Below are 15,119 nucleotides of genomic sequence, written 5' to 3'. Positions count from 1 at the left end.
TGGTGGTGGTGAATCGAAAGTAGACACATGTGGACAGAAATTCCAAAATCGCTGAATGTACTAGAAAATTAACACAGCCTTGTTTGTTCTCATGCAGCAATGTTTTGATGCTTTTGGAGAAATGTCAGTACAATTCAGACTTTAGTTCTGCAGCAGGATGCCACCTGTTTCCCTCGCTGCAGGCAGCATTTTGGTGAAAAGTGCATAACACGTCGCTTATCTTGGTGTTTGGGTGTGCTCCCAAACCCACAAAAGTCACAAATACAAATATCACTGCCTTCCTTTTGCATAGAAAATCAGTGTGCTTTGGGGCAGCAGTTTCCTGGGCTGCAGCAACAGCAGTTCTCAGTGGCAGCTCCCACTGTTTGGTACAGGTGCAGGTTAAAAGGAGACTTCCCTAGATGAAGGTACAGGGCAGCAGGAGCAGTTGGGAGGGTAGTCAGTCTGTGTATGTGTGTTGTTACAGTGAGGGAAGTTAAGTGGATTCAGAAAATTTTGAAGAGTAGACTTTTTTTCCCCCTTGTATGTCAGGCAAGAGGATATTATGTTCCAGGGAAAAACTGCAGGAGAGAGATGTGACTTGTGGGAAAGGCACAGACTACCTTAGGAGAGGCTGATATGGGTGTGTCTTTTTTTTTTTTCTTTTCTTCTTTTTCCTGAATTTTCACTTCTCATCTCCTTCCTCTCACCAAACAAGATAGAGCAGCTGTGACTGCTTTCCCGTTTCCGAGATAAACCACTGCAGCTAGCCAGCCCTCTACAGAAGCTTGTGTTGGTGGCAAATGATCATCAATGACTGCAAAACCGTAGAGAGTAATTGCAATTTGCAGCTACTAGGTAGAAGTATTTTCTCTGGAAGAACTGTTTGGTCCATTTAAAAAAAAAACCAAAACAAAACATCGTTTTTATCCCATTAATCTGAAACAAAACCAGTATTTTGAGAAAGGTCATATTCGGATAGACAGGACAGTGGTGTTTATGTGATACGTTTCCATTTCAATGAAAACATCAATGAAGTGCTAAATCAGATACTTTTGAAAAGTTTTTGTCTCCTTGCGAACAAACATTCTTTTTATTTTCTTGTCTCTTTTGTCATGGAAGCTGTCAATCCTTTTGGTTTTGTCTTACAAAATCTAGAGTTGGAGAGATGCTTGTCCTTGTGTACAAGCCCTCTGTGTGTTCTCTGTTGCCGTGCTTTGCAATGATTCCTTTCTCCTCGGGTGCTGCTTCAGTTCCTACCTGTTAGCCTCTCTCCCACTGAGGACTGTATATATTCTTTGGAAATAATTAATGAAACTAGAATTTCCTCAACTGGTATTGAATTCAATTACTGCTGGAGTCTGTGGTTTCAGAAGTGGAGATGGATATCCTTCACCTTGCTTCACCTGCCCACTCCTGGTCCCCAGGCTGCAGTCCTTACTGGTGGTGGGGATTCGAAAACTCTGATACCTACTGGTAGGAGCAAAGCTCCTTTAAATATTCAGTGTGGCAACCCAGTTTCTGGAGCCCTACAAAGGTTTAATGCTGGCAGAAGTGATTTTTCAAGGTATCTAACAGCCTGTTCATCACTTTACAAACCCTCATAGTCAATAACCCTTGGGGTTTGTTTTGTGGGGGTGGGGTTTAGACAAGTTTGAAGTAATTTTCTATGTAAATAGGTAGGTAGTATCTACAGAAATGATAAATAGTGGTTTTTCTCAAATTGTAAGCAGTTTTTTCCTACCTAAATAATTTTTAAGCTGGAGTCTCTGGAGGTGATACCTTTACTCTTGCAAAAGAGCAATGAAATGTGAAAATAGTAAAAATTCTTTGCAGCATCTGTCACGTTAATGAGGTGTCTTGTTCATAGTATATCTCTTATAATCATTGTTTAATTCTTGTAGTCAACTGCTTCAGTGTTTTGTAGCATGTGTGGCAGTTGTTGGTAAAGTTCCTCCCTGCTTCTTGATCCAAAGTTGCTGAGGATACCTATTAACTTGTAATGAAACAGCTAAGTAATGTGTTTCTGCATTTTAAAAAGACTAGTTACTTCATAAATATTCCCTTTGCTTTAGCTTCACAGGAAGGCTCTTGTATCCTTCAGGGAGACAGCTGAGAGGAGAGCAGAAATAGTGCCAACAGGGAAGTGGAGAGTGTGAAGAGCATCTGAAGGGCTGTGGGGCAGGTGTCAGGGCAGATGCCGGGTTCAGACCTGAAGCTCGGTGAAGGATTTCCACACATGCTGTTGAGCATTTTAAGTACTTGTACAGAGTGGAAAATATATATCGGTACTCATAAACCTAATAATCACCTAGCTATGCCAAAATACAGGCTACTTTCTGAAGAACAGTAATTTTAGAACCTGTGCCGAAAACACTGATGCATAGACTCGCATGGAGAAGGGATCGGATGCAGCCCCTCCAGCCCTGTAATGTGTTTGCTATTAACTGTTTTTACTGAGGGGAGCTTTTGTGCATATTTCAGGCTTGTAGCTTCCTAAAGGTAAACAAAGTTAACACGAGAAGTACCTAGTACATGATATGAAGGTGTAGATTGACATGACAGGTAGGATGACTGGTGGCCAGCTCCCTCTGCAAGAGTCTCTCTCCTTGGCTGTGTGTTTCCCACTTTTCTCTTAGGTTGCAAACTAGTGATTGTATATCACAGGGAGAATTAATTCAATTCAGCTGCCTGATCAGTTGGAAAAGTAATTTGAAAACTCTTCAGTCTCCAAAGTTAGCCAGCTGTAGCTTCTCTCCTTGCAGCCTTGTGATTGCTCTCTAAAGCAGAGAGGGAGAAGGGAAAGCTATATTGACTTCTTCCATAATTTTTTAGCCATTAGGCAGGTTGCAGTCTGAGATAATGGCAGTCTTGGCTGACTGTGACCGGATGGAATGGCCGAAGGGGTCTGAGAGCTGGGGAGGCATATCTGGACCAGCTGATGAGAGGTCTGGCTGGACCTGCATCCCAGACCATTTAGGCCTACGTAAGTGTTTGATCACGTAACTGGAGATCTTGGGTTAAACCCCCAGTGATACAGGGTAAGCTTGGCGTAGCATCCAGAAAGAGAAGTCTGTGTGGGTAGAAGTCATCTTTTGTCTTATTCTTGTAGGTTGGTATCCCTAACCAGCCAAAAAGGGTGATTGCAGGCAACTGAATTTAGTGATTACAACAGTTATTACCACCTTTCTCTTCATATTCAGGCACTGGCTGGGATTGTTGTTGTCCTCAAAGGAGCAAAAGCTATTAGAAACACGATGAGGCAGGGAAGGGAAGCCTTGTTTTGCCTTGTGCTTTTTCTCCTACATGAAAGTATTTCCACCGCCTTATGTGATCACAACAGTATTTTTGCAGGGATCAAATCTGTTCCTTACTTTTAACTCTGAAATTTTATCAAGAGTCTAACCTGGGGCGTTTTGATTTATTCTACCTCTGTTCTTCACTTGTGCCTCACTGCAAAGGCAGACTCTTGGAGCACAACACTACATGCAACAGGTTTTTCAAATCCGTATCAGTGTTTTGAACTAGTAAAGGGTTTGTAGCAAAGGTCATATTATGTTATACTTTTTTTTTTTAACCATAGGTTTACATATATAAACAGCAGATGAATTAGTAGTAGTGGTTTTGATTTTTTTTTTTTGAAGAGAATTTGGAACAAATGGGTAGTTGTAATTTCTTCTCTTGTGGCAAACCTGATGTGAAAATGACTATTTTAACAGCCTGGTCAGCTGATAGAACTGCCTTTAGGAATTTAAATGAGCTTGCTTCATGTTTTCATTGCTTTATGAAAAAGTGGTAAGCGGACTATATTGTTCTGAACACAGTTATGGTTTGTTTTTTCTGGTGTAAAACATCTGCATTGACTGCTTTCCTCCTTGTTTTGCTGTTTCTAATGATTTTGTTGATGTTGTAAAGATTCAAGCTGCTTGTGACAAACACAGTCTGCAGCAAGCAATACACAAACACTCTCTGTTAATAGAGGTGAAGGCTGTCTTCCAGCTTCAGTTGGGACCCAATTCTGGCTGACTCTTGGGGAGACTGACCTGACACGGTAACAATGCCCGAATTACAGCCAGAGTTTGATCAGCAGAATTAATTCTGATTGTTTGGCTGTTAAATATGCTGTTTAGAAATCATTATGTGCTAGGCAAAGTGCAGTGCTCTACTGGATTAGATCAGCTGTGGGGCAGAATTGTTCTTTCAACTTTCATAAGAAGATTTTTCTTCCGTGCCATAGTTTTCTGCTGAGTTATCTTAGGTAAGAGTTTAACTGTTTGGTGATGGGTAACTTGCTCCTAACTGGGATGACACTTTTGCTTTGCTTTCACTTCTGCTTCTCCAGATCAGAACCACCGCTTAAGGTTTTGCCTCAGACAGCTCCCTGGAGAAGGCTGTGCTGTTTGCATTTCTTGATCTTGTATGTTTGCTCCCTCTTTGGCTGTATCTGTCATTGCATTAAATGCATATTAAAATGTAGTTTAAGCTTACAGTGCATTATGAGAAATAACTTCATAAAGTCATGTGAAATTGGAGCTTTAGCACAGTTATCTAGGATTTGTCCAAATGATGCTACGTGGGGAGAAGCTTGGAAGTCCGTTCTGCATTAGCCTTTCCCAGGAAGTATTTATCCCTGAAAATGGGTCAGCATGCACACCTGTCTTTTTATCACTTAAGATAGGTAAAAGTTATCAATTTGTTTCACTTTGTGGTAGCTTTAAGAGCATAGCTTTTTCACCCAAAGCAGCTTTGTTTATTGTGGATTGGTATTGGTAGGATGAAGTAGGTATTTTTTTCAGGAAGGCAGGGCAAAATAACTATTTGTAATTAAAGTCTTGGCTATTTCGTAACAATTTGAGTGCATAAACAAATTTATTTAAGTTACCTTGTTTGTAAGGGAAGCCAAGTGATGGTATTTTAACCTCATATATTCCACCTTAAAGGTTAGAAATGAGGTATGTTACTATCATTCCTGACAATCATCTGCTGGTCAAAAAGTACTTTTCAGGCTTTTTTCTGCTTTTGCTTGCACCTATGCAACTCAGCTGTTTCTATATTAAATTTATCAAGAAGGCACAATTTAGTTTCATGTCTCATAGTCAAGAATGAAAACATTGATTATTAATACATGCACAAGAAAACTTACCTACAGCCTCACACCTAGCAAAGACATGGAAACTAAATAGTTGTAGGTGGCTTTCTTAAGGAAAGCAGGACAGTTTAAGAATGGATCTAAAATACCCATCTCTTTTTTTTTTTTTTTTTTTTTTTTACAGGCCAGGGAATGTAGATGATCAGGGTGGTCAAGAAAATAGTTGAGAGATTTATGTTAAAAGTTGTTGCTATTTTTAAGTCATCACCCACACCCGTGGCAATTTTCTGTTAGGTGTTGTAGCCATCTTCTGGGATAGAGTAGTGAGATAGGTGGAAGCATACTTCTCTCCTACCTCCTTCCCTCGATTATGAGAGCTCTTCTTTTTTTATGCTAAACACCACTTTCAGTTGGGAAAACATTGAGCAGTAGGTACAACAGTAAAACATAACAGCAGCCATTGTTGGTGAAACCAGAGGTTTGATCAACTATTGATGATACTAAAGCTGGGTTTATCTGTGTTAGAGGCTCAGTAATACAGATTACTGAATAAGTTGTGCAAATATATGATGGTTTGGACCTCATGTTATTTGAAAGGGGAACACTGGTTGGCAAACGTGAGCTTTTTCCGGCTTCTGAGTCTGGTTGGGTCCCTGCCTACTAAATAGTAGAAGAATGAGCTATTGATCTCTTCTTTTTCAACATAAGTAGTTGTAGGATAAATTGTAACCATTGTTGATGGATGTTGCTCAACTCCACCCGAAGACTGAAGTGATGTTTCTCAATGGAGATTGAGACCACGTACTTTCACTCTTCTGTAACAGCTTATGGGTGCTAACTTTTTGTCCATCTTTAAGAAAAGCATAGGAAAGGATTTGGTTGTGATACTAATTATTGTTAGTAGTTAACAGTATTATTCCGTTGGAATTGGTCTGTATCTGGGTTAATCCAGTCTGAACCCAGTGGAGGTCAGGATTTGACTGTTCAGGACTTTCTGTTGTGAGAGAGATGAGGAAAGAGTTATGTGCCTTTTTAAACTTTGCTTCTGTAAGAGAGCAGCATATACATAAAATTATCTGCTAAAGTAACTGAGCATACTTTGGTTTAATATTCTTAATTGGAAAAGGAGAATAGGATTTTGGTGGTATGTTTTTTTTTTTTTTCCCCTAACTTATATTTTCTGAGGCAAGTATTTAAATGACTTACAGTAAGCATTGACGCCATCACTTTCCTGCTTTTGGGAGGTCAGGTATGCTGAAAGTGTGGGGTGCTGCCCCATGGCAGGGGGAAGGCTCCCATGCTGCGCCGTCAGTGGCTGCCGCTGTGCCTGCATCCCATCCCATTTGACCTGTTTGCTCCTCACCTTCCCGAGAGTGTCAGCCTGTGGGCCCTCGCAGTTTGTCTGTGCCTTACCAGAACGCTCAGGTGGGCAGGATAGACCTAGGTTAAGCTTGGCTGGTAACGAATTCAAAACCAGACAACAGTTTCTCTAAATCTTATGCTGGCTGTAGGGGAACAACAGGCTGTTCTCCTCTGAATTTAAGGCTGTCTGTTAAAGAGTGAACTGATTTTTATCCTATTTACAAGGATCCGCTTTCTGAATGCCTTGTTTTGGTTTTGTGTTATTTGGGTGAGATGTTTTCATTCCAGTGCTGGAAGCCCAACAAACCATTACTGTATGAAGGTCTTGCTTCTTCGCTACTTTTATTTCCTTAATGTACTGAGCCCCTGTGAGCAGGGCTCACTCCCGAGATGACCAGGTTATTCAAGCATATCATGGTATGCGGATGGTCTCCTAGCCTTTGCTGCCTTTCTGTAATCCCTTCCCACAACTGCTTGGTTTTAGTGTGGTCTCTTGGTCCCACTCCTAGGAAGGAGCAACTGCCTCTGTTTTCCACCCCAAAAAGGGCAGGTGTCTGTCTTGGTCTGCTGTCCTCAAAGCTCTTCTTTCATGAGCATCTTTAAGTCTTTTAGTAAAAGTGAATGTTACCTTCTAAGGAATAGAAAAATTACCATACCCATACTTAGCTGGCATTGGTAATATGCACACCTGGCCAAAATAAGAAATCTTTTGTGCATTTCCATGTTCCCTTCAATGAATGCTGAGAGACCTGTGGGTTTGGGTTAGATTCCTCCAAGGTTAGCAGTTTCTGCCATGCTTCTTTCCAGATACCTTCCTCCGCTGGGATTTCCCCCTCCCTCTGCCTCCACACTCTCCAGGAGGAGAGATGAAAGATTGCTTTATCTTGCATGCTCCAGGGCTCCTAGAGGTTGTGAAAGCTTTCTGCCAGCCCGTCTCTCGGTCTGTTAGCTCTGGTGTGCCTCTTTGTCAGAGGGTGTCCCAGCTCAGTGGGCAGCTGTCCAGGTGTACCTGCCCCGGTTTTCCGGCCACAGGACTAACCATTGCCTCTGCTGTGGGTTTCGGCTCTCTGTGGATGCCAAAAAAACCAGAGCAGAAAGCACGTAACCTCTATACATGCTGATGACGTGCTCTAGGTTTGATGAGTAGTAGCAGGCAGAGGCATGAATTAATGCAGCATAGTTTTCCTGAACACGTTACTGAGGTAAAATAATTTCCTTTTTTAATTCACTTGGTGCTAGACAAAGTAACAGGAGATGAAAGGGCAGAGCGGAGGGCTCATGCAGGTTGATAATTACTTGTTTACATCTTGTGAAGGAGAATTTCGGTATTAATTTGTTTTTCTACAAGTAATTTTCTGTAAATCCTACCCCTATATGAACCAGAGAGAGAAAACCTGAATGTTCCCATTGCTACCAAATCCACGTGAGCAGGTAACACCTGGTCCTGTGGAAGGAAGGGAAGAGGAGTAAAGCTTCATGTCAGCATGTCATCAAATGAAGGAGCAAATTAAGGGGCCTTTAAGAAAAAGGTTTTGGTTGAGTTTAAGTGTATTCTGAAGAATATCTTGCTAGCTTATCCTCATAGTTTTTTTTTTTTTTAGGAGAGTCCTGTATATGACTGTGGAGTGAAAAAGAAGAGTTTGAATGGGAAGCAGACACCATGGTTTGGGATTTTGCTCCAGGCTGCAGAGGCCAGTTTTGCCAGTTAAGGTTTTGATTGGTTTTTGGGGCTCTGGTCACTGCCCATGCAGGTGGTGCCGGCTGTGACCCTCTCTGGTGTGTGGCTGCGCCATCCCGCAGCAGCCCTGGGGACGAGGGTTTGCGTAAGTGCTCTCCCAAAAGCGATCTGCGAGAGCGGTAACAAAGCTGGAATCTCAGCCTGTGGCGGAGGTTGTGAAAACTAGGTGAGCTTTGAGAATTTAAATTGATGCTGCATTTAAATATGCATTGTAAAGCAAAAACACGTCTTCTGAATGGAGCAGAAAGGTCAAACCTTTGATGTGCTGGTGGTGGTTGGATTGCAGTTATGTACGCCATAATTCCCTCCCAGCATCTTGCTTTTGAGTGCCTTTGCTCTGAAGGATGAGATAGTAACATGTTCTTTAAAGGCCCTGAGACTTTGCTGCTTTTGATGTCCTTTTCAGTGTTGACAATGTGATAGTTAGTGCAAATCTCATTAAAGTGTGATTGGAAGAGGTTGGTGTCTACTCATGCCTGAAACGTTTGGGCCCAATTGACTGTCTCTTTCTGAACATCACATGGAGCAGGAACCACCGTGTCATAGCTTTGTCCAGATGTGTGGTACCAGTGTGAAAGGAGAACAAAGACTTTAGACTTTGTGTCCTCAGAGGACATGTGAAAGAGGACATCCTGATGGGCCCTTTCAAGGTTGGTCTACATGAGCTTGTGACACAATAGAAATCTGATTTTTTGGGTTTTTTTTTTTAAGTCAAAGTCTCTGGTTGTACTTATTAATAATGGCCATTTTAAATACAACTTAAAATAGACATCTGTCATATATATATATATATATATATATATATATATATTCTCCGCGTTTCTTTTTGAATACCTGTCAGACATTGGTACTGGGAGACGTTCGGTTTCTTGGACTACTTTTAATCCCTGAGGTGGGGAAAAGTGGTGTTTTTTTCTCTTAGACATCTTAAAGGTACTGTTGACATTTGCCACTTTCTTTGAATTGCCTCAGCCACCTTCCTCATTCTCCACTGACTATGAAGAAAGACTGGTCATTCTAGTTGTTTTGGTGGTCACTCAGATACTTCCTGGCATAGCAGAAAATGTGAATTAAAACTAAAAGTATAACTATTATTGGTTCAGTGCTGGTGTGCAGGAGTTCCTTACTATTTTGAACTCTTTGTGGATCCTTTTGAGGTCAGCAATATATGCCCTGCTAAGGCTGGTGAAGACCTTCCCTCCTGAGGAGGGGAGCAACAGCTCTTGACTAGAGTGAGGTTACAGGTGGTGGCTGGCAGAGAAGACGGTGGGGTAACTTAATGAGAAAGGGATTCAGAAAGTAATTTATTGCAAATCTGCTGTATTGAGAAATTAATAAAAAGGGGAATAAAAGTGAAACATAGTATCATTTGTGAAGTAACAAACAATAGGCAAGAACTCCTGTGAAGTTGGCCAGTGGAGGAGGTGGCGGCACGTGAGAAACCCAGTCTGTTTTCCTATTTGGTGATGATACAACTTAAGAAGCCCTTAATCTATTTACTGTTCATTCTTGCTTGTCTTGCAGCATGAGGATTTGTACCATTTGACAGTAAGGAGGTAGGACAGATGGACTGAAAAAGAGAATCTGTTTTAAGATTTATTTTTACTTTGTTTTTTAAAGGCATTTGATGGAGAATGCCAGGATATCACTGGCAGAAATCAGAGACAGGGGATCTGGACTGCTGAAGTTAGTATGCAAACCACACATTCAGTCATGGAATCACAACCTTAAAGGCAGGTGCAAAATGCTTAGTGAAAGTTTGCACTGTCTTTGGTTTATACTTGTTGATCGTGTTGAATCATGTCTACTTGGATTTTATTTGGTTAGTGCCTACCACTGTGGAGTCCTGAACCATGGTGAGCCCTTCAGGTATTTTCCATAATTTCCAAAAAACAAAAAAACAACAACAACAAAAAAAACCACCCCCAAAAAACCCCGAAACAACAAAAAAAACCCCCCAAATTCAAAATTACACTTTCTGCTTCCCAAACCTACAGGAAAAGTAATTCTTCTCTGATTTGCAACTTAACAGCAAAAAGGAAAGCAATGTTTCCAGTGCACTAGACAGCAATGTAATTTTGCTTATAAATAAAGGGAACTTTAATCCATTTGTTTCTTCCCCTATAGAATATGAAGGTTTTGTAGACTAGACTGTCCCTTCACTTGCATGTATGCATTTCCAGAATATTTTTTTTTATGGGTAACATCCTTGGTAGTTTACAGGGGAGAACTTGATGCACTGGTAGAAATTAAATTTCTCTACGGAGGTGCAGATTAGACATGGCAGTGTTCTCTTTCAGCATTAATAGGTGAGAAGTAAGAATAATTTAGTGGTTTATTTAGCATATGCATCTCTGAACTAAGAGTAAAGTTTCAGTTAGGAAATGCTTGTTTGTAGATGTCTATTTTAAACTAGAATAGCCTCTTCTTTAAGGAATATAGCTGTAATACAGCTGCCCAAGTACACCCAGCACAAGTTACATTACATCCAGCTTGGGCCAGGCTAAATGACAGGTATAAATCAGTGCTTCTCTTGATGTAGCTTGAGCTTTGCTTTCTGTGTAGCTAACAAAGATTTCCTTTAAAAGAAAGCTCAGGGGGTGGAAAAAAATTTCTGACTTAAAGTGCCATGCCATCTGTTTATGTTTTCTGTGGCTGGTATCGCTGCATTTCAGGGCAGTAAGTGGACCAGTGTAGAGTCTGGTTGGCTCCCTGCCCCGCATCGGCCCCCTGACCGACATCACCCCCCTGCCCCAAGTCTTTTCTAATAAAATCTCAAGAATGGGGGAGAGGTACATATTGGTCTTCTGATAGTTTAAATGTTACCTTTCTGTAGGATGAAAGTCACAAGAGCCTGCTTTCTCCTTATGAATTGTAAGCACAGCTAGCCCCTCCTGAGATGCTTCACAGAAGTGAAGCACAGCTGGGCATAAGAACTGGATGCTGCCTGACATTTAACACTGTACTGCAGCTCAGCTGCTTTTAGACACATCTTGGATCGTTCCTCATGCTGTGATAATGTACCATACTGTTGTGTATACCAAAAGTTTTGAAGTTCTTAATGCAAATGGTATTTTGAAATTCAAAGACTTCCAAAGCTCAGGGGTTTGACATTGTGATAAGCTGATATTGAAGGATAAGGCTCTCCAAACGATAAATAAATAAATAAATTTAAAAAAATATCAAGGAAAAGAATAAAACCAGTTATTTTTAACCATGTTATAAGAATTTTTTGGTTGGTTTGTTTTGTTTTTATTTTTCCTTCCCATTCCGTAGTGCCTCCTGGGTTTGCAGCAGCAGGTAGCCTAACAGGCTACCTCTAAAGCTGTGCTTCCATCAATTGCTGATGCTGGTGCACAAACAAAGATGGACTGTTTTTGTAAGACAAGGCTCCATTGAAGTTACTGCTAATAAGCAAACCATCTCTGTTCACTTAGTCCTATTCAGAACACAGGAAAAGGATCAATCTTTGCCAAACTTGAAAGGCTAAAACTATTACAGAGGATAAAAATGATTTACTTAAAGTGGGTGTAAAACATATTTTCAAAATAAACACTGAAACCACACTTGACTCTTACCACGTATATTAATCATATTCTGTGTGGGCATGAAATATAGAAAGGGTTCGGCTTTGTATTCCTTCATTTTATAAACGCAAGTTTGTTCTAACTAACATTTAATATAAGCAGTGCTGCTTAAGTACCAGCTTAGATGCCAGATCTAACGCACCTTCTCACTCTGAAGTGCTATTCCATTGTAGCTTAGTTTACTCTTAGCAAAATGGCCTGCCTCTTTTAGTCTTTCCCTAATGCTTAAAAAAACCCCCAAAACCCTGAAGTAGTTGTAGACGGGATTAATTTGGCTGTTTGGTTTTAAATTGTGTACCTACGCTTCTTTAAACAGAAGCTTGTACTGATCCTTGCAGTAGTCAATAGCTTTTTATATTTTTGTAGCAAATTGTTTTCCTAGTTTTGTGTGTTTGAGTGCTCTAGAGCTGAATTGATAGTTTTCTGCTTTTTAAGCACAGCTCCATGATGTACTGGGTGATTCTTTTGTGAAGAGTCACTCTAGCGATGTCACATGCTCGAGTTCTTGCTGAGGTGCTCTGGTCTGGGATGGGCTGCCGCCATCTTCACTCTGCTTTTCTCTTTCTCACCTAACATCTTTGCTCTGCCTAGGTTTAGCTAGATTGCTGAGAGAGCAACAGGGATTTCTTTAAGTCAGTTTAAACCTTGGGTTTTATACCATTTTGTTATGACTCCTCTAATCCTCTGGCTCCTGACTAAATTAGTTAGTATTCAATTAGAGCCCGTATGGCTCCATTGCTGAGGCAGCAATGACAGGGTTGTGTTGTGTTGGTTTTTAGTTTTGTTTTTCTTTTTTCTTAGCTTAAATACTGCATGAGTGGAGTCTCTGACGTGTCTTCAGGTACCGCTATGCAGCAGCGAGACCTGCATCCAAATCTGAGGCATTCCTATCGTATTTAGTGTATTGTTTGACAGATTCCCATAATGGAGCATGTTAAAGAATAAGCAGCCTAGGGAAATCAGACTTGCCAGCCTTGAAACAGTAATTCCTAGAAAGAGATGCTGGTTACACCATTAAACCTGTTTTTCTCTGCATGGAGATATTCAATAAGGGAGGAATTAGGCTGGTGGTCAGCTCCACTTGTACAGTCAGCACTCACTTATCCAAGATTACTTGAGGCAAACACAAACACGCTCAAACTGAGTCCTTGCAGACTCAAGATCCAGCAGAGTTTATTAACTCAGGCTCAGTGCCAAGCAAATGCAACTCTGCTGCTCCCAGACCAAGTAGGATCTGCTGTTTTGGCATGGAGTCCGAGCTGTTAAAGCCTGCTGAGCCTGAAGAGTGCAGACCTGGGTCCAGCACTGTTCTGAGATTCAGGAGCTCTGGAAACATGTTGCAGATACTTGACCATATGGATCAGCTTGGGACCATCAGGGCTTATTAGTTTTAGCCCTGTCAACCTTGAGCTTGCTTCTGTGCATGGTTTTTGTTGCTATTGTGTTTTTTAGGGTTTTTTTTTAAAGTTTTTTTGGTCAGGGTGGTTTTGGGAAAATTTTGTTATTGGTCAGCCTGAAGCTCAGCTAACTCTGCGCATGCAGTGTGGTGTGTAAGGAGCTTCTTGGGAGCAGCCTGCAGAGGCGCTGAGCTTGCTGATCAGGAACCAGCTTAGGGCTAGCACTGAATCAGAGCTGCCAAACTCTCATGATCCTAAATTGACTTCAGTTTCTCTGTGCTGTGATTCTCAGCACGTTTTGCAATGAAACACTATACAAATGTTTCTATTGCCTGCTTTCTCACAGCCTGTACGAGCCCTGATAGTGGAGCACTGACCCATTAAACCCAAAGCATGGAGTGTTGAGTGGATGCTGCGACTTAGGACTTGTGTTTTGGTTTCATGGAGTATGCAGCCGTGGTACATACACTGAGACTGTACGTTTAATATGTGCAGTTGTTGTAAGGGTAATTAGCTTTTCTGTTTGAATTTGTAAATGGAAAAAATGCAGTGTGCTTGGACTAAGTCAAAATCATTTTAAGATGATATGCTTGATAGTCTGTGGATTGTTACAGTACTTGAAATTAAATTTCCTCACAAAATTCACAAATACTTGCTTAACTTTTCCAAACAAAAGGTCATACAGCTCTTCTGGGTTTTTTCACATGCAGGTGCAGCTGGGACAAGTGGATATAAAATGCCCGATCACAGAGTGCAGCGAACACCTTGATGAGACAACTGTCCTCTATAACCTGCCCCACGACGACATCATCAAGTATAAATATTTCCTGGAACTCAGCCGCATTGACTCCAGCACCAAGCCATGCCCTCAGTGCAAGCACTTTACAACCTTCCGGAGGAGAGGCCACATTCCTACCCCTGCCAAATTGGAGAACAAATACAAAGTGAGCATGCTTGCCAGGGCCGTGGGTTAGATGGCACCGCAAAAGTAGGACAGCATTTGGTGGGCATTGAATGAGCTTTCTTGCGTCACTGGGGCTGTGTGCAAGCTGTGGTTAGGAATATGAATGTATAGTACATCATTGATTAACTACTTAATTGATTACTAACAGTTCAAGCAGTTGAACTTCAGCCTTTATTTCTTTGGCAGGTGCTGTAATTTTGTCCTGACACACATTTTAATTTAAAGAGTGTTTTCTTTCTGATGTGCAGACAATATGGTCATGATCAGAAGAGATTGAGGAAGGGGAGTTATCACTATAAACTGATAACTTTAGACACACAACTCTAGCAAAGATGAGTTTTCCCTGAAACTCTGGGCAAATGAATTCTGGGCATTTATGATGTTAGGCTGTTGGCTTGCTCCTTCTGTAGAAATGTAGCTGTTTTCTGTCCTGCTTCCTGGTTTTGATTTCTTCAGTCCCTTACCAGAGATTATGCATTAGTGCATACTTGCCAGTCACAATATGGAAAACTTGAGAAACGGGAAAAAACCTACTTATACAGAATTCATTTTAGTAGAAGATTTGCTCGTACTGTGATTTCAATCAAAGATAAAACACAAGAGGTTCCAGTTAGAAGAAACGTTGAGCTGTTGAAGGTTCAGCTCAGTTCCAGAAGATGATGGTTCTGTCTAGCATCATGCTCTGTGTTAGTTTTCTAGCTGCTTATTAGATTTGTTGTGGTTAATTTCATGATTGGGCTGGCCTTTCCTGGACAAACCAGTTCTTAGTAGGAGTTTAGATGATTGTTTAGATAGCCCTAATTATACAGCCTAAGATTCAGCACAGAATGGAGATTAAAAGGTAGCAGGTCGTGTATCCAGTGGAGTTGAAACCTTGGTGAAGCCAACTCTGAGTTATGAGCTACTTATGTATATCTGTGCAGTGCATGAATTATATCCAGCCTAGTCTGTTGGACTCAACATTTTCAGATTTTTGGAATCTTATGTGGAGGTGGAGAAATTA

At 41.1% G+C, this 15,119-nt stretch overlaps 1 protein-coding gene across 1 annotated transcript in view; it reads left to right on the top strand.

The window, feature by feature from the left end:
• The window catches only part of RNF217 (ring finger protein 217), a 58,282-nt gene that overhangs the window by 19,535 nt on the left and 23,628 nt on the right, over nt 1-15,119 (top strand). Inside the window, exon 2 of the mRNA XM_009957677.2 lies at nt 13,863-14,096. Coding sequence (XP_009955979.2) covers nt 13,863-14,096 — 234 coding nt within the window. The remainder of the gene's footprint in view (nt 1-13,862; nt 14,097-15,119) is intronic.

This window comes from Leptosomus discolor, chromosome 2, assembly GCF_034619465.1.
Source record: "Leptosomus discolor isolate bLepDis1 chromosome 2, bLepDis1.hap2, whole genome shotgun sequence".
NCBI classification, from domain to species: Eukaryota; Metazoa; Chordata; class Aves; order Leptosomiformes; family Leptosomidae; genus Leptosomus; species Leptosomus discolor.
Note: the sequence above shows the minus strand (reverse complement) of the source record. Positions and strands in the feature narration are given on the sequence as shown.